This window comes from Strongylocentrotus purpuratus, unplaced genomic scaffold (genome assembly GCF_000002235.5).
Source record: "Strongylocentrotus purpuratus isolate Spur 01 unplaced genomic scaffold, Spur_5.0 spur5_scaffold_16, whole genome shotgun sequence".
In the NCBI taxonomy this organism is placed as follows: domain Eukaryota; kingdom Metazoa; phylum Echinodermata; class Echinoidea; order Camarodonta; family Strongylocentrotidae; genus Strongylocentrotus; species Strongylocentrotus purpuratus.
In genome coordinates this window covers 16,392,413-16,416,831 of record NW_022145601.1, presented here as the reverse complement: position 1 = coordinate 16,416,831, position 24,419 = coordinate 16,392,413, and the positions used below count along the sequence as shown (strand labels likewise).

The window sequence follows — 24,419 nt, the reverse complement described above, 5'->3', positions numbered from 1 at the left end:
GATATCCTGTGAAAAAATATTACACGTGGCGCCAGCCGAACCCTTTTAAACAAAGTAGATTAGACTTTTTTGTATATATCATCAGAATTACTATCATTAGTTCATAAATCTGATATTTTATCTGGTTATCGAACAGATCACTCATTAGTTCGTCTTAGCTTGTCTTTAAATAAAATTAAACGGGGTCCAGGAATTTGGAAATTTAACAATTCTCTATTAAAAGATGAAAATTTTGTGTCAAAAATTATAAAAACTATAAAAGAGACAATTACATTTTATGCAAAAGATGAGGTAGAGTTTAATGAAAACGATAACATAGTTGGAAATTGTGAATTGTCTATCAATGACCAATTATTTTTTGAAACTTTGATAATGCCATTGCGGGGTGAATCTATATCCTATGGCTCGTTCATTAAGAAACAAAACATCAGTCGGGAAAAGGAACTGGAAAGAAATATCGAAGTACTGGAACAAAGACTAGTGACATCGAGTGATAAGACCGCATTACTAAAAGAATTAAGTGACAAAAAGTCACAACTTGAAACCTATCGCTTAAAAGTAAATGATGGAATTATCATGAGATCTAGAATCAAATGGATGGAGCTGGGAGAAAGGTCATCAAAATATTTTTAAACTTGGCAAAACAGAATAAAGTAAATAAAGAAATACGGCAATTGTCAACAGAAAATGGAGATGTTATTAGTGGACAAGATGGTATATCTAACGAAATCTTTAAATTTTATTCAAACCTATATAAGGCGAAAGACACTGAAGAGGTAGATATAGACACATTATTAACTATCCAGATATTCCTAAGTTAACTCCAGAATTGTCCACATTATTAGAAGGTCCTTTGAGTGAAAGTGAGGTTTGTTTAATGCTAAAAAGTATGAAAAATAATAAATCCCCAGGGCAAGATGGCTTCACCGTTGAATTTTTTCGTTTCTTTTGGCAATATCTTAAAACGTTCATTATCAGATCTTTGAACTTTGCTTATTTTACAGGAGAATTGTCGCAGTCACAAAAATTAGGAATTATCACTTTAATTCCTAAAGGAAACAAGCCTCGACATTTATTAAAGAATTGGCGTCCTATTTCACTTTTAAATGTTATATACAAAATAGCATCTGGGTGCATAGCTAATCGATTAAAGCAAGTATTGCCCCGCTTGATACATGAAAATCAAAAAGGATTTTTGAAAGGCCGTTTTATCGGAGAAAATATTCGTTTACTTTATGATATATTATTATATACCGAACTTAATGATATTCCAGGCATGTTGTTGATGATTGATTTTGAAAAGGCCTTCGATTGTATATCTCACAAGTTTCTAATCAATGTCCTTGACTTTTTTCATTTTGGGCCATCGCTGAAAAAATGGATTAATCTATTTTATCAAAATGCTTCTTCTTGTGTCACAGTAAATGGTTTTTGCACAGAAAGATTTACTATAGGACAAGGGTGTCGTCAAGGAGACCCATTATCTCCATACCTGTTTTTACTTGTTAGCGAAATATTAGGAATTATGATTAGACATTCCAATGATTTAATTGGCTTGCATCTACAGGGAAAAAATAGTAAACTACTACAATACGCAGATGACACCATTTTGACACTTAACGGTACAAAAGAAGATTTACAGAGCTCATTGAAAATATTGGGTGATTTTGAAGAAATGTCAAACCTAAAGATTAATATTACAAAAACTCATGTGATATGGATTGGGAAAAATAGAGCCTGCAAAAAACAGCTAATGCCAGAGCACAAACTAAATTGGGTATCAGAAGGTTATTCGAGATACTTAGGAATAGATTTTTCGGTTAACTTAGTAGAGATGGTAAATCATAATTATACTGAAAAAATTAAGGATATAAAACGCCAAATTATTTCATGGTCCAAACGAACCTTAACTGTCCTCGGAAGAATAACTGTAGTCAAATCTTTGTTGGTGCCAAAATTGAACTATTTGTTGCTTTCACTTCCAGAACCGAATTCGCAAATTATGAAAGATATAAATCGTTCTTTGTATGCATTTATATGGGGTAACAAACCTGATAAAATCAATAGAGAACAAATGTGTCAACTGTATAATAAAGGTGGGGTTAAGATGATTGATATTTACATTCATGCTAAATCCCTGAAAATATCATGGATTAGAAGATTTGTAACTAATTCTCAGATAGAAAGTTTCACTTTTCACACGTTCAATTTATTCTTGCCCCAAACCTATTTTTTTCACCTGTATATGGGCTCACATTATTTTAGAAAATTAGCAGACTTGACTCCAAATCCATTTTGGAAAGAGGTCCTTTTCGCTTGGTCAGACTTGGTCGAACTTCTTATTGACGACATTGCAAGTCAACCTCTCTGGAATAACCCCCATATTAAAATAAATGACAAAGTGGTATTTTGGGGGGCTTGGAATTTACGAGGAATACGTTTTGTGAATGACATCCTAAAAATAGATGGTTCTTTTTGTTCATATTTTGAGTTTCAACGGAGATTTGACATACAAACAAATTTCCTCCAGTACTATGGTCTTTGTAATGCAATTCGGTCAGGTTTTAAAATGACTACACATGTAGCTCCTAGTAAGGCCTTAGCACCTATCATTCCCGAAGCCGTGCACCTTGTGGTGAAAACAAATGTTGGTTGTTCACATATTTATCAGTCTTTGCTAAAAAACAAAGTAAAAGAATGTAAAGCCCTTACAAAGTGGAAAAGTTTTTTAGATTTTCAAGATGTACTTTGGGGTTCGTACTGTCAAATTCCATTTCAGTCAACAATAGATATCAACATGAGGTGGTTTCAAATCAAGATTTTAAATAGAATATTATATATGAAGGACAGTTTGTTAAGATTTGGTGTAGTGGCTGACAAGAAGTGTACTTTTTGTAGTAACAATGATGAAACTATCATACATGTTTTTTGCTTTTGTAACTATTCTAATGAAGTATGGTCGAAGTTAGAGTTCTGGATATTTCGTAATACGGGGGAAAGGATCAAATTTACAAATCAAAATAAATTGTTTGGATTTTGCGGTAGCAATAATATTGCACTCAACTGTGTTCTGATGGTTGTAAGACAAGAAATATTTTCAGCTAAATTACGAAATCAACTACCATCATTTGATATAATTTTATCAGCTGTAAAACGTTATTATAAAATGGAAAAATATATATACCAAACAAATCTCAGAGAGAATAAACTAAAAAAGAAATGGTTTCACTTTAGAAAATATTTTGGGAGTGTTGGAAATGTGCTAACATAAACATGATCATGTATTTTATGTTTGGTATTTAAAAAAAAATTATATGTTTAAAGTACTAATTTTGTCATAAATGTTTGTTTTTATCTGCCACAAAAGTTTTTGGCCGTGATGATTATTATCTGTGTCAAGCCATTATGTATGGAAATTATTTCTTTAATTATTTGTATATGATATATGGATGTTCTGTATATGATGAAATTTGTTTTGAAAAATAAAGAACCCTGTGGAAGGGGAAAAAAAACTATAAAAAAAAAAAGTTTTGGAACTTACTTCCTATCAATGTAACTAGATCTGTCAGTGTCTTTGTTTTTAAACGCAAATTGAAATTACATTTATTGAGTAACTATGTCGACAATTAACGTAAAAATTATATCACCAGAAGTGATATTAAGTAATAATTTATTAATTGTTATTGATAACGTGCATTATCTTTTCGTTTTTGTTATGTTTGATTATTCAATATAAATGACAGCATTTCACATTCTCTCTCTCTCTCTCTCTCTCCCCCCCCCCCCCCCCCCCCTCTCTTCTATTTTTCCTTTTCTTTACACCAAATACCATTTTCCCCTATAGGCCTATACATATAACTTTCTTCTTTCTCTGTTTTTCTCTGTTTTGTTGTTTTTCTCGTTCCAGTTTGCTTTTTTCCTCTCGATCCTTTTGTTTATATTTTCATCCTCTCCTTTTCAAGTTTCAAGCTATCCCTTTTGTAAATATTTCCCCCATATTTAATCATGTGTAGTTTTGATAACTTTGAAACATTTTAAAAAGTGAAAAATTGATGGATTATGTTATATGGGGACCTCGCTCTTACAAGCCTAGACAGAAATAACCGCCTGATATGGGTCATTTCTTTAATAAAACTGACCTTTGTTGACATTCCCATCTATAATCGGAGGTCTAGTGGAGCCAGACGTAGTCTCAGTGGAACAACCGACGATATAGAGAGACTGAAGCTTTTCCTTTCTAAGGTCTCCACTTTCTTTCATTTTAATTATATATCGACTTAAAATTGCACTTAAATCGTTTTTTCTTAAGCTGTTTTTGTTCTATTATTACATGTAAAAATGTTGTGAAAGAAATAAATAAAATGAACCTTGAACCTTGAACCTTGAAACTTGAACCTTGAACATATTACACTGTATAGCAGGCCTTCTCAACTAGTTTATTAGAAGTGCCAAAACGAAAAGAATTTGTAGTTGAAGTGCCACCCTGTATGGTTGTATGCCATACCTTGTATACTTGTATACCACCCTGTATGCCACCCTGTACTGTGCTGCGAGTGAGCGTAGCGACCGAGCCGAAAATGGTTGGGGTCCACGGGCGAAGCCCTAACGGGGGTAGCAGGGGGCAGAGCCCCCTGAAGCTGGTGGATTTAGGGCTTTCTAAAGGCCCTAATGGGGCATTTTTAGCACCAGTTCATTCCACAATATAATCAATCATAATTTCATATTGATGTGACAAAATTAGTACAATTCCTGGGTACAATTACACTGGAGGTATATTTATATGTAGTGTTTTGTGTGCAATAAACATAGGAAATGTCAAAATAAAGTGAAAATCAAACCAAAAAAAAACAAGATGTTTCCAGAGATTGGCAATGTTAAAATTGGTATCCCGTCGTAAGCTAATTGTTGTTCAGACCTTAGGTTTAGATTCGTATAAAATGGTAAAAAACAATAAATTCCCCTTTCTTCATGTTTGTTTAGCAGGCATTTTGGGACCAAATTCGACTGCAACTTCTTGATTTAGCTGAGTATTTGATTCTAAAATATATATTTTCTTTCTTTCTGTTTTTTGTTTTGTTGTTGCAACAGTCGCGCGCCACTCCGACTGACCGCAAGCGCCACAAGTGGCGCGCGCGCCGCCAGTTGAGAAGGCCTGCTGTATAGTATATTAATTGATCTGAGTCTGCGCAGTGAGCTCATGACACAGTACAGGTGAAAATATGAAAGTGACGTACCCACTGTACCAGTTTGTGAAGATGGAGGCGCTTGATGTCGCTATGGACACAAATGTCAGAGAAGAGTGATTATTCAAGCTGAAATTTAAACGTAAGGCTTTTTTATATTCTGTTGAATTACATTTTGATTGATGGGTTAGACTGAGGCAGGGTAAGTAAAGGTTTGTATTGTGTATGAACATGTGAACGGTTGCAAAAAAGTGGAATTTGAGACTCGTCGCGCGGCCGGTAAATAAAATGAATGAATCATCATGGAGAGCGCAGCGCCGCGCTGTTGTCTTTGGACCGCCAACCACCCGGCAGTGCCGGGGTGTACGTGTGGACCTGAAGCTGATGGTAGTTGTGTGACCGTGCGTGGCCGCGGATCCTGAACTGAAGCTGAGCTGATCTGAGCTGAGTAAAGTTAAACCGGAGGTTGCCATTGGATTTTAAGGAAAATATGCATCATGTAGCCAAATTACCATAAATATTTGTCATTTAGTCTATACATTTGATTTGTAAGCGTACCATACCATTTAAAAACTTGGTTTAGACGTATCTATGTTATAAAAAAGAATGAGATATTAATTCTGAAAATCATCTCTTGTCTCTAGACTACTACAGGAGAAAATCTTCACAATTGAATATTCACAATTGAATGACACACGCCCTTAAAACTAAAACAACAACAACAACAACAACTTGACTCTATTCTAGATCTAGATCTAGTTTAGTCTCATGCTAGACAGAAAAATCTGTCTGCTGGAGGAATTTTGTTGTTGAATGTAAACCAAATGTAAAACTGCAGGTGGCATATAGACTATATCAATCATGGCCGTACCCCTGGCCACTAGCTGCACCAGACATGTCACGTCCACATATACAACGTCATTTCTGCGATATGCTCATGCGTCGGGTCGTCTCACGTCATCAGGCCAAATTTGAGAAAGCGTTCATCCACGATTTGAAGTTCGTCAGAAAACTCGTACCCCGTCGTCAAAATGACATCCTCTTGCCATATATCGCCACGTAAATCAGCAAGGAAAGACGGAAAGAGAAAGTGATGGAATTATAAAAACAAAAAATAACATAAGAGAAGGTGATAGAAGGAAGAAACAAAGAATAACATAAGGAAAGACAGAAAGAGAAAATGATAAAGAATAGATCATGGAAAGATAGAAGAGAAGATGAAAGATGGAAAAACAAAGAACTTAAGGAAGAAAATTGATACATGTAGAAGGTGATAGAAGGAAGAAACAAAGAATAACGTAAGGAAAGCCAGAAAGAGAAGGTGACATAAGGAAAAAGCAAAGAATAACATAAAAGAAGGTAAAAGAAGGAAGAAACAGAGAATAACAAAAGGAAAGACAGAAAGAAAAAATGATAAAGAACAGATAATGGAAAGATAGAAGAGAAGATAAAAGATGGAGAAACAAAGAAGAATATAAGGAATGGTAGGAATAAATGATAAGAACGATAAAAACAAAGAATTACATGAGAAAAGTTGATAGAAGGAAAAAGCAGAGAATAATTAAAACAAAGAATAAGGAAAGACAGAAAGAGAAACGATAAAGAATAGAAAATGAAAAGATAGAAGAGAAGATGGAAAAATGAGAATGACATATATGAAAAAAGGAAAGAGAAAATGATAGAAGGAAAACAAAGAATAACATGATGAAAGATTATAAAAATGATGGAATAATAGACGAAGAATAACATAAGAAGTGAAGGAGAAATTGAATAAACGCTTGCGGGGGCCATTACTTCATCGTGTACAGAGAACGGGCGTTGACTCAAAACGAAAAAGGTTATAAACTAGTGAACAGGACGGGTTGTCTGCAGCCAATTCGCATCATTAGAGGACAGGAATGGCGTCCTCGTCCCCACAAACGAAAAGGCCCTAATGCATTGGCATGTTTCCGTGCTAATGGCAAGACTGTCTTTGAAACTTTGGTATTTGAAATATTCAAACTATTCAAATACCTGTTTGCACAAATATTTGAACAGTAAATTAAGTATTTGTCCCAGGCCTAGTATTAGTAACCTTTAAGAAATTATGTTTTATGATCTTTTTGTATTCTTTAATGATCTGAACGTCTATACCGGGCCGTACTTGTAATTTGTATTTGTTGTTTATCTTCAGATGTACATCTAAAGAGACCAGGAATTGATCATCATCATCATGGGGTCAGGGAGTTCCAAGACCAAGAACGGAGCCCCTCCTCCTAAAGGCGAGGCCAAGAACATTGTGGTAGCGGAAGTGGTGGTCCCCAATAAGTCCGAGCCAGTCAGGATAACGGGGGAGCTGGATGAAGCCCCGCCGGCCAATGGGATCGGGGGACATGCGACGGTGAAGGAGGTCGGCCACAACAAATTTAGCTTGCAAGTGGGAGATAAGAGCATTGGAGTAAGTAAATTGAAGTGAAGATGGATGGTTAGGGTAGGAATCATTAAAGGGGAAGTCCACCCTGATATTAAGTTGATTCTAATAGCAGCAGAAAAATGAGAGAAACAGGTCATTAAAAAAAATTATTTAAAAAAAAAATGACCGCTGAGTATTCGCCTGTAAGGCTGGGAGTGTACTCGAGTACCTCATAACACGATTATGCACAGCCTTAAAACATGTAGTTATGAACTTTTAAAGTTGTCATCAGTGGCAGTGATCAGTGGCGTCACTGTGACATATTATGTGAGGTCCTCTCCAATTTTCTCTGTACAGAAAATTCATAAACTCTAATTTCTTAGTTATTGATGATTAAATAGTTTTGTTTCTTACAGGGGTTGTTTAGAAACATATTTGCAATGATTTTATTTAGGATGCATTTATGATTTAAAATTTTCATTAGTACAGAGCAAATGGGAGTGAACGTACTCACAGTGTTGCTAATTCGTGTTCAGATTTTGCTCAAACTTTCTCTATTAAACCTGTTCCTCTCATTTTCTACTTCTAATAAAACCATTATAATATCAGGTTTGACTTCCTCTTTAACAAATATTTACTAACTTTAGGATGACTATCATGATTGTCTAACTTATGCTGTCTCTTTGCGAAATATTAAGCTGCATGTATTTTGAGTTTTCTCCCTAATATGTTCAAACTATTATTTGTAGAATTAAACATTTAGTGTAAATTTTGTTTTGAATTTGTGAGAATCATATCATATCATTACTAATTAGTAACTCATCAACACTTTTAATCATTTAATATAACCTATACTTGGGTATTCGCACCTTTCCCTGAGATTTAGATATGAAAATTTGCTTTAAACGCTTTAAACTGAGGTTAAAGCTTTAGTTTGTGCCATGAAGGATAACAAGTTAAAAAAGCAATTAAATTGTAAATCTGTATAAATGACAGGTTGTTAGTCAGATTGCAATTTTTTTGACATGACAAATATGTCTTTAAGGAACGGATGATTCCCGCTAATAATACCTAGCAAATAGAAGTATGACATTTTCATCTACATGTACATGTGCAAACAGCTTGTCAACATAATGTTTGGATAGCACGGAGCAAACAGTACATGCAGGTACGATTATTGTATCATTATGAGATTATGAGATAAGAAACCAATTATGCTAATGAGCTAGTCTGAGTGTGGCCGCCTTTTTATGAGGTAATTTATGGATCCAATGGTTTAATGACAGGTCGTTTTAGTAGATACGTAGAAGTAGAAGGATTGTAATTGAGTATTAGATGTAAAAATCAATCATACTTATTGTTATTGTTTTTATGTTGATTTGCAATAATTTAAGGAATTAGGGCTGCAACGAGGCATTTCATGGACCACAGTGGGTTTGAAGGTCATGTTATCACAGACCTAGAAATAGAATAACTTGTGGTTACACGCTGACACAAGTAATGGAGCATCAAGATATAACAAAGAATCATCTTTTGATCATATTGTTTGATGCTGATTTGTAATAATTGAAGCAATTTTTCAAAGCTTATATTTTGATAATAGTATAGCAAAATGGAACCCTTTAATACAGAGCTAAAACATGTTTTGATCTTTGTACCTGTACCCTTTAATGAAGTGTTTTTTGGGGACCTTGTTTGTCTCAAAGGTCACCATAGTATAGACTTTGATATAATATGTAAAAGAACTTGTTAATACTTGTGATTAGTATCAAAAGGCCTGTCTTCATCAGCTCGAGTTTGCCAAATAACCCACTATTTTCAGACTCAGAATATTATCCAGAAGCTCGAAATCGCGTCTTCACTAGACCAATACGCTCATCACAAACTAGCTTGGAGGGGCGCAAATTAGCCCGCTATTTCCCAAATAGCAGGATATTTTGAAAACAAGACCAAGATTTCTTGGGATATTTTCTCGACCAAATATCTTGCTAATTGCAACTGCTGGCTGATGAAGACGCAAATTAACTGGTTAATGTGCTATCGGGATAGTTAACATAGCGGGTTATTCGGCAAACTCGAGCTGATGAAAACAGGCCTAAAGTGTGCGGATGAGTCATTTTTTCATTTTGTTAATTGATTTTCATTTGTGATTATAATGCTAATGGATACACAGCTAGTACATTTGGTGCATATTGTACACTGACTTCACATGTATATTGTGATTGTTAGGTCAGGTGAGATTATAATAGAGATCATTTATGAAATATTTTTTCTGCTAGCTTCTCTTTTTGACTATGCTATATATTACAATGTTTGCTAAGGAAATTAAAAACTGACATATTGTCCTGCTTACTGTTAACAGTTCTTTTTAATACCTTGTACATTTACATGCACATTTACATTTGTAGCTGGCAACCCTGTAACTGGGATTTGAGCCTTCTTCCTTGTAATACAACTTCTTCAATTATATTTATGTTCCTACATATAAATTGTATTGTTTGAACAGATGTCAAATATGTTGTGAAATTAAATGGAAGAAAATAAATGCTAATATGAATTTGAATAAGGACATTCAACTATGATTCAAGTCTGTTAATTAATCTTTCGATTTCTGTAGACATTTGAAGCATCCGACAGCGGGGAAGGAGGGGATTTCACATCCTACTTGGCGAACACCGCTACCCTGACCATCAAGAACATTGAGACGGTCGCAGAAGACGGAAACAAGATGGCTTCCAATTCCAACAACGATACGATGGTCATCCAGCTTGATGATTCTGTGAGTATATATTCAGAGATCTGTCTCTCATTGTCCTCCCAGTCCCATGTCTAGTTTTTGATGTTGGCTGTTTTCTTGTTATTTTTTTTAAAAATACATGCATATCTCTGTTATAAAATCCAAAGAACAAATTACCTTATAAGTAACCTGTCTTTGAAGTATGTCACAAATTAAATTTCTATTTTTTTAAATGTTGTCAGTGTTCCAAGTGCTTTAGGAAGATAACTAAACTGGAAAGAAATACAGAGTAGATTAATATTGCTATGAGAATATAATTTGTAGGTTACTAAAACCATTTTTGTTCAATGTGCCCAATGGACATACTGTAGGAATAGGATAGAACAAGAGAGACGACCTCTTTCTTTTGGGAAAATAAACCTGAATTGTTCCCAGAATTATTTTTCATGCCAAATTTAAAGCTGTGTATTCCTATCTGCTATAAGATATATATTATGCAATCCATGAGCTTCTTTGCCTTCTTAATATCATGGTAGCTAGCTCAACTTAAGCTGGAATGATAATTAATGTGATACTTTTTACAGCATTTTGGAGTATATTAGATGTGAGGTGTAAATGGCATTTTATAATATCATCATTTTTATCAAGCAATATTGATCTCAAGCACTTACAGTTAACAACTAAATTATTTATACCCCTTATAAATTTGATGTTATTTGTGTTTTTCATAACTTAAGAATGAAAGGTGGATTAGATGAATTAGGGCCTTTCTGTAAGCTTCAATAAGTCACCTTCGCAAGAAATCCAAATCGGGACAGATCAATTTTTCCCATAGTTAGAAATTAAAAAAACTTGGTAAAGGTATGAATAAAAATTTAGTTGTTGACCATATTTTTTTTTTTATTGCAAAATAATCAGTAGATGGTAATTTTAAACAGGCCTGATAATTAACCGATTTAAATCAGTTTTCTGACTTTTATTTTTTTTTCCCCAATTTTTTTTTTTTTTTTGTGGGGGGGGGGGGGGGTCAGAATTTTTTTCATCCAGATTTTACCCCTATTTTCCAGATTTTTCCTATTATTTCCTTCTTTTCCCCATTTTTACCTTCTTTTTTTACCTTTTTCCCCCAATTTTCTTACTTCTTAGTTGAGGAAAGTGCTCACTATCACCCCTGTTTTAAATCTACCGTATCTATAATTTTGTTGTATTGCATCCTCTTTCAGTCTAACAAAGACTACAATGATGAGGGGGAGTGGGAGGAGGTGATCCAGATCGTCAAGGAAACGCCCAAGAAGACGAAGAAGGGCGGTCGCCAGATAGATCTAAATGGGACCGACAGGAAAGCTCAGCTGGAGGAAGCCCTCCAGGACAAACAGTCTAATCTCTCAGAGCAGGAGTATGAGCAGATGATTGCCAACCATAGGTCAGTTAGAAATGATTTTAATGCAGAGACTTCTCTAAATTTAAGTGTGATGAAAGTAAATACATTAGTGTTGTGCTTAAAGGGATTGGGTATCTTTGTCTCAGATTCTAAACAAAATCCTAGATTTAGCTCATGCTGCAATCATAATTATAAACCGTTAGGTCAGTCAGGTACTCCATGACTTTAACAAGTTGATCGCCTATCAAGATATTTATGAATGGAAATCGATATCAAATTTTGTGTTTCCCAACGGTTTTTATAACACTACAGTCTATTGGAGAAAACAAGTATGGTAAAACTGGTCACTCAAAGATATTTACTGTCTTGAGGCACTCCGTGATCATTTTGAAGCGCCATTTTTTTAGGGCTTCAATATTACACCATATCACAGACACTGATAACACGTAGGGCCGTGCATCTCAGATTTAACATTGTTAAACGATGCCTTATAATGCAGTGGAAACTCTTTAACGACAACCTGCTAAGAAAGGCCACCAGTTTGTATAAACCAATTTTTTATTTTTCATTGAAAAACGTTTCTCATTGAAACCTGAACAAAAAGAATCCAATGCATGGAGACATCATTTTTTTGTCTCATTTGAGCAGTTTTTATTTACAGGTTTCACTTTACTACTGTTTACAAGCACTTCACATATGTAGTTATTATTATTATATTATTATCATTGTGGGCATTGTATTCCATTCTGCATATGCACTGTACCCTCTTCTCTCCTTTGGGAAACATTACAGTCAGTTGCCTTGTACAGGTGTGCACATGCTCTTCTTAATCAGATAACATTCACATCCTACCAGGAACCCTCTTATTCACCTGGATAGAGAGAAGCAATGCAGATTATACTGCCTTGATCATGGGCTAAATTGCTCTCCTGAGGATCTAACAATTAAAAAAGAGGATTTTTGTTTTCTTCACCATTTGACCATGACACATCTATCAAACAGTAAAATTCTGTAGAAAAAAAAAACAATCATTAATATTTTAACTTCATTACAGGCAAGAAGTGGAACTGATGACCCTCCTACGAGAGAAGGAGAAAGAACGGCAGAAGTTCTCTCTCGCATCCAAGGTGGCTGCCCGTAAGAAGAGGAGGAAAGGCAAGCAGACCGATGGAGATGGGGGAGGTGATGCAAATAATGTAAGTGTGGTAGTTTGACCTGACTTTGCATGTAAACAAGGTTTGTGGACAGTCATTATCTTAAAGGTAAAGACCAGTTATGGTCACGCGATTGCATTGTCAAAGAAACGTTGTGGAATCGATCAGAAAAGGTTGATCATCTAGCATCTAGCATCTGCAAGGTTCTGGAATCATCAAAATGATAAGAAATTTGGCCCATTCTTCGTAAAGTTACAAGCACTATACACAGAAAAATGTATATGGGACTACTCTATATCTCTCACAGTCCATGAGAGAAACAAATTTACCAAATATATGAATTAGTAGGCGGTTTCCCGGCAAATTTTTTATCATCATGTATTAGTCAAAACATATTCTTTCACATGATTGGTAATGAGAGCTTCCATTTCATTTTTTGAAATTGTGGCGTTTTCAATACTGGTCTTTACCTTTAAGCGTTTTTTTTTGTTATTTAAAGTTTTACCCCACAGTAGGGCGTTCTATTGAATAATGGAGTATACACTTGTCTTTATAACAACAGCTATTGAGGGATAATAACATTGAGAATGACTGGATGCAACATGGAACATGTAATAATATGACATATACTGTGTATGCATCACTGACAGTAAAAACTAATATCATTAAAAGATTGAAAGAGGACCACAGGTAAGATGCCAAAACTGTACATCACAGTGCCAGCCAGCACCACCGACCACACCCCAAAACCCAACAAGCCAGAGCAATATATCCGGTCCAGTAACCCCATTGTTCTGGCTCGGTAACTCCACTGCTCTCGCCCGTCGAGCGCAAGAGTGAATGCCAATGAATGCCGACCGCCACCGTATAACATTAATTGATTAAACATATTATAATAATAGTTCAATTAATATAGTGCAGCTACTATATGAATATACTCTACTGCGCTTAATACAAGGTATATTATTACCCCGGCTGTAGCTGAGCTGCCATGATAAGGCGCTAAAGCATTTCAAGGAATTAAATTTCTGCCAGGTACCCATTTACATGTACATCAACTGGGTTGATTGTGGCAAATGTAGATCAATGTCTTGCCAAAGGACATTAGTGCCACGGCAGGACTCGAACCGCGGACCTTGTGATCAACAGTCCTGTGACGTATCCACTTGACCACGATACCTCTTATCCGCATTAATCAAAAAGACCAATGAAACCTGACCAACATCTTTCAAATGAATCTTGCTTCATATTTTCACAAAAGATTTTAAAAAGAGGAAATTTGTAAGAAAATTGACTTATTAATGACATGATGGACTCTCATGAAGATTACAGCAGCACCACTGGTAAAGCTAATCCCTAGTATTGAGTATTATCATTGAAAATGTATCCTCATCTCACTCCTAGCTCAACCTTCAAAGCAAAGTTCGTTACCAGGAGCTCAAGGAACAGATCGCCCAGCAGAAGGCTGAACTGGAGCTTGCCCTATATAGCAACAGAATGGGATAGTGATGGACATTGTCATATAGCATTCCATAGAACAAATTATTTTTCTATGTCTTTCTCTTTCCTCCAGCTTTATCTTCAAAGCACAGATCATTACCGGAAGGGCGTTTCACAAAGCCTTTTTTCAATGACAAATGACAAAAATCAGTGACAAATCTGCTGATAACCAATCAGAAGCAAGGATTTCACTAGCTTATAACAAAAACTGTCACTTGTCACTGATGACAAGTTTTGTGAAACGCCCCCCCCCCCCCTAGAGTTCCAGGAGCAGAAGGCCCAGATGTAGCTCACTCTTGATCAACTCAAGGAGATATCAATGAATATTTTTACATATCTTTCCATACATGTATATCAAAGGCAGATTATATCTTCTTATTTCTCTTATATGAAGTTGGATCTTCAAAGTACAGCTCGTTACTAGGAACTGCAAGAGCAGATTGCCCAGGCGGAGGCCAGATGGAGGCCCAGATGGAGCTAACTTTGGATCAACACAAGGAGATGTCGATGAACATTGTTTTGTATCATGCCATATTTCAAGTTTTCATCTTTCTCTTATATGTAGTTGGATCTTCAAAGCACAGCTCGTTACCAGGAGCTGCAGGAGCAGATCGCCCAACAGAAGGCCCAGATGGAGCTCGCCATCGAGCAGCAGAAGGGGATGGCAATGGGCCAGGAGTCGGACCAGATCCTGGAGGCTCACAACAAGAAGATGGCCGAGCTGGAGGCGGAGCTGAAGCGGGAGCAGGAGAAGAGGAGTGAGGTCTTGAACTCAAAGCTAGCGGAGAGGAAGAGAAGGAGGAAAGCAAGGAAGGCCGAGAAGGAAGCACAGATGAGGCTGAAGGCAGAGGTGAGAGGTTATTCTTTTAACTCCTCCAAGTTTTTGACAACCCAAGACAAATGTCTTTGAGCTCATTCTTCTAATTGTCTTCTGAAGCGCTTCAATGAAGAGAAACACCACTTCTCAGACTGTCTTCTATTTGACACTACAGTATTTTGAGTACTTAATTCATTGTTCAATTGATGTTGTAAATGCAGAAATAAAATCAAACAAACAAATAACAAAACAAAAGTATTTTAGTGTATTTGTATTAAATAACAGCTTCCCTTGAATTGCTAAATGCTGTCTTTATATATATTATATATATATATAGGTGATGAAAATTCTTACAAATTCTCTGTGTAAGAATATGAATATACTTGTAATCCATTATCACAAACAACACCCTTCATGCTACCTTAGAATTGCATGTAAAATGGTATCAGAAATTGTGACATATCTTTCTGTATCAACTCTCTCAAAATTTCTAGTCACGTACTTATATTTCTCCAATTTAAAATTCAAAATCTCCTCCCCACATTCTCACATTATTCTACATTGATAACTTTTTTGAGGGGCTATCTAGCGATAATATGAGGTGTTTTATAGGATATACATGTAAGAAAGAGAATCTGCGAGCTGTTCCTTCAATCGATCTTACCCCTTCTGTTTCCATATAGACAAAGGTCCAGCAAGATACGAAAGATGCAGAAGAGGCAGCTACTGCTGAGAAGATCCAGGCAGACATCGAGGCCAAGAAAGCTGCTTTCCAGAGGGAGGTAGAGAGCAAGAAGGCACAGCTTTCAGCAGATGAATACAAACGCCTGCTAGCCAAGCACGATGAGGAGATAGCGGAGTTGACGAGGAAAGCGAATGTCCAGCAGTTGAGGCAGGGCCAGAACTTGCAGGATAAGCTGGACGCTCGAAGGAGGAGAAGGGACGGTGTCAACAGTGAGAAGGTTAATACTCTTTGATTTCTCAAATCACATAATAATAATAATAATAATAATAGTTTGTTCCTGGGGAGCATTCCAGCCAGGCGTCATTTTTACAAGCGCACACTTGCTAATCTTGCTTTCGCATCCTACCGGGTACCCATTTAACACCTGGGTGGAGAGTGGCAAATGTAGATCAATGTCTTGCCAAAGGACATTAGTGCGACGGCTGGACTTCAATTTTATTTCCCGTGCAAAAGATGGCTTACCAGATGTATACTGTCAAACCAGAAACTCTTGTAACATGGCACTATTTTCAAATTTTAAACGAAGACTGTTTTTGGAGAAAGAAACTGTTGCGAATCGCAAAAGTTCATTGTATTGTAATTTGTAATTCAAATTTGTAATTCTGAACCACTAGCGAAGTTTCAAAAAAGTTCCATGCAAATGAAATTTTCTGGTTATACAATATTTAGGGACACTGATTTCCGTTTTAAAAAATGGCTTTTTCTGTTTCAGAAAATCTGGAATTCCATAAATTTTATTTTGCCACTGATAACCACTCAAAAACATACGGACGGGACTGGATAAACTTGATGCAAAATACTAGTGAAAATATACGAAAAATTATCAAATGTTTAGATTTACCAACTTCAAATTCGAACTTAGACAAGCAGACTAAAGTTAGCGGAATGTGTCAAAACAAGACATATTCCTGACGGAACGATACAGATACAGATACAGGCTGAGTAGTACCGACGTCGACAAAAGTATTTCAGTCTTGGCTGTCATGTCAGCGATCAATCAATTTTAGGCGCACATGCCAGCCCCTTTTTCGAACTGTACAACAGCGTGTGTACAATCTCGCCGCACTTAGCACCTGCTGCTGGCGTGTGTGTGCCTAGTATTACATCTACGTAATACTAGGCGCCTAGCTGGCATCGATTCAGATCGATTCGCTGCTATTTGTACCATGTTTTGTGTCACAATCTCTATTGGTCCAGTGAAACAAAATGGCAGCGCCCTGTCTCCTAAGAATCTGACAAATATCGCTAAATATTTGGAGTTATTAACCATGATTTTAGGCCTGATATATTTTCACTGCATAACAAATCACAAAAATAGTGTAAGTTTTACGATTTTCTTCTTGAAAAATGAAAAGTTTTGAGGTGAAAGGGGTTTTCCGCAACTTTCCATTCGAAATTGCATGCCGTCCGTTTTCCGTGATCGCGGAAAATCAGTGTCCCTAAATATTCATGATCTCAGAGTCATGAAATCGATAGGTTTTAATCTGATGCTTTGATCAATAATTTCTGAAAAAAAAACTTGTAGTACTCTACTAAATTTTGTGCGTATCAATAATCATTCATGTATTAGCCAGAGCCGCCAATTAAAACAGATTTCCCGTAATTGGTACAGAAATTAACGATCATTACGGCATTTCGGAATGTTGTCTAAAATTACAGATTTCTTGTTGGGTTTTTTTTCTCTCTTAATTGAAGCCAATTTTTCATGGAAATCTAATGTGTTGTGATGACCTGAAAATCAATATTTAGCAATTGATTCATTCCCCAAATTACTGATTTTGAGCCTTGTGATTACTGATTTCCTGTTCCTGAGGTTGGCAGCTCTGATTTACATGTATAATCCATGCCATTTACTATTTCAAAGGCGATAACTGCTGCTGAGCTACAGAGGATGGAGGCTGAGCTGAAGCAGTGCCAAGTCCAGTTCGAGGCCGAGATGAAAGAGAAGAGAAGCACTGTGTCCAAAGAGGAGTACAAGCGTCTCATCGCTGCGCACAAGCAGGAGCTGGCAGACATGCAGACGAAGTTGGACGTGTCGAGGGAGCGCCAGCAGGAGGCATTGCTGGAGAAACTCGCTGCGAGGAGAGCTAAGCGATCCAATAAGAAAGAGGAACAGGTAGGATGATGGAGACTTGTGATGATGGTGGTGGTGGTGGTGGTGGTGGTGGTGGGGTGGTGGTGGTGGTGGTGGTGGTGGTGGTGGTGGTGGTGGTGGTGGTGGTGGTGGTGGTGGTGGTGGTGGTGGTGGTGGTGGAGGAAGTGGTGGTGGTGGTGATGGTGATGATGGTGATGATGATGATGATGAAAGTGAAAGTGGTGGTGGTGGTGATGATAGTCATGATGATGGTGATGATGATGATGATGATGATGATGATGATGGTCATGATGATGATGATGATGGTGATGGTGATGGTGATGGTGATGGTGATGGTGATGGTGATGGTGATGGTGATGGTGATGGCGATGGTGATGGTGGTAATAGTGTGTGGTGATGATGATGATGGTGGTGGTGTTGATAACTTTTACGATGATGGTGGAGGTGGTAGTGATGGGAGTGGTGGTGGTGGTGATGGTGGTGGTCGTAACAAGTTTACTGGTGATGAGTATAGAGATGGTGGTGATGATGACAAAGATGATGGTGGTGGTGGTAATGATGAAGTTGGTTGCAATAGTGTTTATGATGATGATGAGGAGGAGGACATTTATGGTAATGGTGTTTATGATGAGGATGATGATGATAATGATGATGATGATGTGATGTTTAGAGTGAAAATATATTATTGATGATTTTGAGGAATGAGGATGATGAAGAGGATGCTAAGGAGCATAATGGTGGTGGTAATATTGATGTTGATGATGATGAAGATGATAATGATGATAATGATTATCATGATGATTTCACAAAAGTAATATATATATTAGCCAATAATTCTTTTAATAATCAAATATCACCCCTCCCCCTATAGGAACTGATTGCTAAGCTAGAGGCCCAAACCGTTGCCATGACGAACCCTGATGCGGTTACCAAGGACCCCATTCTCCAAGATACCATGAGTGCAGATGAAATCAAGGAATTACAACTTGCCATCAGCAAGAAAGACATGAACTTCAGGAAGAAACTGAAAGAGATCAAAGGTACAATCTTTGATTGTAATGTGATGGCAATTGCTGTTTATGCAGCAGATAATGATCTATATAAAGTACATCATGCAGTGTATGTTGTTGTACAGTGTATAAGGTGGAGCACTACTTGAAAGTTTGCCAGAAGCTTGCTTGCCATTGCAACAAGTGATTTGTCCACAGTGGAATGCACACATGCAAATAATATGATACATTACAAATTAATTCATTATTTTATCTCCAGGGGTTCTTGGAAGAAATATCTGACATTTGCCCCTGTCTTTATGTTTCCACAGGGTTATAGAAACTTGGGTAGCAATTGGGTTCAAGTTTATGTTTCGGTTCAAATTTTGGATTAGACAAAGTTTTGGTCTAGAGTTGAAGCTATGATTCAGATAATGTTAGAAATTGACCCTGGAGCAGTATTGAACATTTTTTATCATAGTAAGCTTATCCATTCCCTTGATATTCAGTGTTAAAGATAAGACCGGTAGTGGTAAAATTGTGGTTCAAGGGTTTTGGGTGCAAAATATCCATTCAATATTGTTTAAATATGGCCTTCAGAGGTTTAGATGGCAATACTTCAACCTAAATTCGCAAAAAAAAAAATATAAGCCCACATGTTCAATGTTGAAGTGCATTCGCGATATCTATCCAGGTCGGATCGATATGATAATTTACTAAATATATCAATTAGTAGGCGGTTTCCAGGCAAAATTTGTATCATCACGTATTAGTCAAAACATAATTTTTCACATGATTGGTAATAAGAGCTTCCATTTCATTTTTTGAGAGGGGGGCGTTTCCAAAACTGGTCTATACCTTTAAACTTGAGCGGCGATACCCAGAGATTCATCGACCCTCATCGGATGGAGATGGATATCTGCCATGATTACTCCAGATATGATTTAAATAGAGTTCCTTCATCCAATTCAGGTAAACTATATTAAAATCTAATGCTGTTCTATGCCACTATCCTTGATATTATAGCTTCAAAGACGAACGCCGATGCCCAGAAGTTCATTGACCAGCATCGGGTGGAGATGGATTTGATGCAGTCACAGCTTGACCTTGAGAAGGCCAGGATGAAGGCTGTCCTCATGGCCAAGCTAGAGGCCCGGAGAAAGAAGGTATGATGCGATTGGTAATCGGTACTAAACACTAATCTGGAACTAAACATTTAACAGTCCAAAGAACTATGTCTACTCTTGGAGAAAAGGCGTTTATTTCTGCAGCACCATCTCTTTGGAATGCTCTTCCACTGAGGATCCGATCTCTAGAATCCCTAGAAACATTTAAAAAGAATCTACAACTCCAATTTCTCAATCTTATACTTAATCTAATGGATCCAATCTTCTCTTTACATCTACTGTTTTTCAAATTAAGGGAGGAGCTAGTGTTGACGAGACCGACCCACCAATGTCCGCCGAGGAGATCAAACAACTCCAGGTGATCCTGGACCAGAAGTCCCAGGACTTCAAGAGCCGACAGAAGTCGGCCAAGAAGGAGATGTCTGCCGCGGACCTCTTCAAGTACATGGACGGTCACCAGCGAGAGATGGAGAGCCTGGAAAAGAGGTTGGCGTTGGAGCGGCTCCGTATGGAACAGAATCTCAAGGACAAGATGGCCGCCAGACGCTTCAGGAGACCAGGATCTGCAGCTTCTGTTGAGGTACAGTTAAACTGTGAGAGTGGCTTAAATCACTGAAGAGGTTCCATCTGATTGTTGATGTAACATGAAAAAAAAAATCTTTTGCACAATCCGTAGAAAAACCAAGTTTTGTAATTTTTAGAGTATGTTAGAGTTGATTTGTCCTGATTTATATTTCTTGAGAAGGTGACATCCAAAAGTATTCAACAAAGGCCATAATTCAACCAGTCCACCTTTTATTCTTGAGTTACGAAACCTACAAAAAAAATTCAATACACCTTTTCAAGGTTACAAGAATTCGCATGCGCTGACATCGGTGCCATTTTAAATTTCGAGTAAACAAAGTTGTTTACTCGTAATTTAGCATGGCGCCCAAGTCAATATGAAGTGAGCGCACAGCGCAGGCAGTGAAGCAGCATACATGCGCATCTGAAAACATTGATGATGCAATATTCTCACAAATTAAAATGGTGGCCTGAACTTTGAAAGGGTGTATTTACAAGGGGTATGAATAATTCAAAGTATTTTACATTTTTATCTGCACACACAGAGCCAGGACAAATCCGAAGACGCCGAGATCCTACAGAAAGAGATGTTGACGAAAGAATCCACTTTCCTGGCCGAGGTAGAGTCCAAGAAATCCAAGATGTCCAAGGAGGAGTATGAGCGTCTCCTCAGCCAGCACCGGAGGGAGATGGAGGAGCTGCAAAGGAGGATGGACCGGGCCAAGGGAAGACAGGCAATGCACTTCCAAGATAAGCTGGATGAGAGGAGGAGACGCAGGCAGATGTGGAAGAATGAGGAGGAGGAGAGGATGAGGCTCATGAAGTTATTGGTATTTAGTATTTATTTTCCTTTTTTTTCCTTCAATATCTTTTTTGTTAAATTTATTGGTATATAATGTTCGACAATCAGCACAAAGCTGGAAGGGTAAATTTTTCAAAAGTACAGTGATGTGTACAATAGTATTACAAAGCATATTAAGTAAATCAGTAACATAATGACAATACAAAACTCCAAGTAAATATAACCAATGATTTGAAATACAAAGAAAACCATAGACATTCTTGATAACCGTTTTGAGTGATTTAACCAGACATTGGTCAAGTATACATAAGCATGAAAGGTTGAATTGATTAGATTTTGGATATTAAAAATGATTGTAGAGGTCACATGGTCATAAAAGTGTTGTTTTTTTAATCCTAGAAAATTCATTACCACGATAACTTGAAAACCATGTGTAGGAGTTTTTAAACCAAACTTTGTTATTTTATATTCAATCTTGAAATGATGAACTAAATAGATTTCAGGTTTCAGGAGTCAAAGACCGAAGGTGGCGGCTACATGTATAAAAGTGAAAAATATTTATTAGAAAGTATTTTGAAAGCAATTATAGCCCCACTGCAATACTTGTTGCTTCTTGCGCCCTCTATATATCCAACAATGTCTAATAGGTGACCATTGGTCCCCTGCGATCCTCTTTTTCTTATGTTAATTGAGAGCTGATTTGATGAGATAACCACCTGTCAGTGACCATGCAAGCCAGGAAGTCTAATCCCTACTGGCAAAAATATGATTACTGATCAAAATATGTCCCAATTATATCTGAATAGATCTGGGATTCATGAGGTCACCTGTCAAAGGTCACAAGGTCATATATGAATCGGATATAGTTGGAGGTGGATCGACGATGTAGTCACGTTCTAGTTCTTGTCTATATCTCACAATTTTTAGAATGATAAATCTGAGTCGCTCAGCAAGGATGAGTTCAACGACATCACAGAGGACATCTTGAACTATGATGAGGCGGTCCAGTCTGAAATCCAGGAGAAAAAAGGCAAGGTCTCGGACAAGGAATACCAGAAGATGTTGGACGACCACAAGAGGAACATGAGCACATTGGAACAGACTTTGATAGAGAAGGTGAGAAGGTCCCCGACATCTTTCCAAATTTTAAGGGCAGTCCAACCCTTGTAATAAGGTCATTTGTATGAAAGCAGAATGGCAAAAGTTTGAAATATATCAGACCAATAATACGACAGTTATGGATGTTTTAGATATGAGATTACTAATTCTATGTGAATCTCAAATTGGGAGATGCTCAGTGGATTGTGACATAGTCAGGGATAACACTCGTGTACAGAAATATCATTAATTTCTGTTTTTTCTCTAAGTGCCTTCTCCCTTGTGGCATTACTCAAATATTATGGATAGCATACTATTATAGGTCCTCGGAAGAGAGAAGTAATAAATGCATTCTATGCAATGCTATTGTGTTCTTATTCTCTTAAAGGGATTGGGTATCTTTGCCCCAGATTCTAAACAAAATCCTGGATTTAGCTCATGCTGCAATCATAATTATAAACCTTTCGGTCAGGCAGGAATCCCATGACTTTTACAAGCCGATCGCCTGTCTGATCATCAAGATATCATTGGAAATTGAAATTTCAAAAACCATTTTCCTAACGGTTTTTATAACACTACAGTCTATTGGGAAAAATAAGTATGGTAAAAGCGGTCACTCAAAGGTTTTTACTTTTTTGAGGCACTTCATGATCATTTTGAAGCGCAATTTTTTAGGGTTTCAATATAACACCATATCACTGATAACACGTAGGGCCATTCATCTTAGATTTAACATTGTTAAACGATGCCTTTAATTCAGGGCAAAGGTAAAAACGAGGAAATCACCAGCATCGAAGATGAGATGAAGCACCAGGAGGCCATCTTCTTCACCAAGGTGGAGCAGCAGAAGTCGACGACGCCCAAGGAGGAGTACGAGCGTCTCCTGAAGCAACACCGGGAGGAGATGGAGGACCTGAAGAAGAGGCTTGGATGGGCCAAAGGAAGACAGGGCAGGCATCTCCAGGATAAGCTGGAGGCGAGGAGGAGGAGGAGGAAGATGCTCGGAAACGAAGAGGAGGAGAGGAAGAGGCTGATGGAACAGTTGGTGAGCAGATGAAGTTTTATTTAGTTAAATATAGAGGGCAGCACACGGATTTACGCACGGCAGCGTAATACCCATTGGCTCAGTGTTATGTAGTGATTGCCAAGTTGCCTACTTCACGATCGACTATATACCCATGCATGAACATCTTTAAGAGATGGGTTGAGAGTAAGTCTCCATCATGAAATTACAAAAACTTGGATGCAAATTTAGGAAATTGATGAAATGGTTGCTTCAGAGATCTTTGAAGCTAGTTATAATGATTAGATGATGATGAGGAGGATGACAATGTTGATAGTGGCAGTGGTAGTGGTGGTGGTGTTGATGATGATGTTGATAAGGAGGTGATGATTATGATGATGATGATGATGATGATGATGATGATGATGATGATGATGACGAATGATGTTATATTAATCATCATTCATTATCATGGCATTGATGAAGACGAAGAGGATACATATTTAATTCTTGATTATTTGAAACAAAACAAATATGGACGAGTGAAAAGAGACATAAACAAGCCATTATTGACTCTCTTCCTCTTATGCTTCTCTTCTCTGCACCCATCTAGGCCAAAGTTGATCGTCTAAGTGGAGAAGAGTTAGAGGAACTTGAAGATGCCATCGATTTCTACGACATCTCCGTGTCAGCTGTCATAGAAGCCAAAAAAGGACAGGTCTCGGTTGAAGAGTATAACAAGATGAAGGAGGAACACAAAAAGAATATGGCACTGATGAACACCAGTCTTGATGAAAAGGTAATTTTGTGACAATATCATGCTACATAACAT

The 24,419-nt window shown here is 37.2% G+C and overlaps 1 protein-coding gene across 2 annotated transcripts; it reads left to right on the top strand.

Moving 5' to 3' along the window:
- The first annotated feature begins 5,220 nt into the window (after positions 1-5,220).
- LOC754136 (trichohyalin) lies at positions 5,221-24,403 on the top strand. 2 transcript variants are annotated; one of them, XM_030986911.1, is made up of 15 exons: positions 5,221-5,325; positions 7,357-7,620; positions 10,193-10,354; positions 11,536-11,735; positions 12,748-12,889; positions 14,913-15,197; positions 15,848-16,126; positions 17,774-18,025; positions 18,876-19,044; positions 20,020-20,159; positions 20,416-20,700; positions 21,230-21,514; positions 22,414-22,602; positions 23,345-23,629; positions 24,201-24,403. In XM_030986911.1, the coding sequence occupies exons 2-15, from the start codon at positions 7,396-7,398 to the stop codon at positions 24,396-24,398; spliced, it is 3,096 nt and encodes a 1,031-aa protein (XP_030842771.1). In that variant the 5' UTR covers positions 5,221-5,325; positions 7,357-7,395; the 3' UTR covers positions 24,399-24,403. The 2 variants fall into 2 exon arrangements, with proteins under 2 accessions (XP_030842771.1, XP_030842772.1); XM_030986912.1 differs by lacking the exon at positions 5,221-5,325 and adding an exon at positions 5,380-5,395.
- The last annotated feature ends 16 nt before the right edge of the window (positions 24,404-24,419 follow it).

What these genes read in the sequence shown, in the direction of transcription:
- LOC754136 (XM_030986911.1), top strand. Translation starts at nt 7,396, where the DNA reads ATGGGGTCAGGGAGTTCCAAGACCAAGAACGGAGCCCCTCCTCCTAAA. An exon ending in CAGATGATTGCCAACCATAG is followed by an intron (nt 11,736 to 12,747) that starts GTCAGTTAGAAA and finishes ACTTCATTACAG; the next exon opens with GCAAGAAGTGGAACTGATGA. An exon ending in GAAACTGAAAGAGATCAAAG is followed by an intron (nt 19,045 to 20,019) that starts GTACAATCTTTG and finishes TTGATATTATAG; the next exon opens with CTTCAAAGACGAACGCCGAT.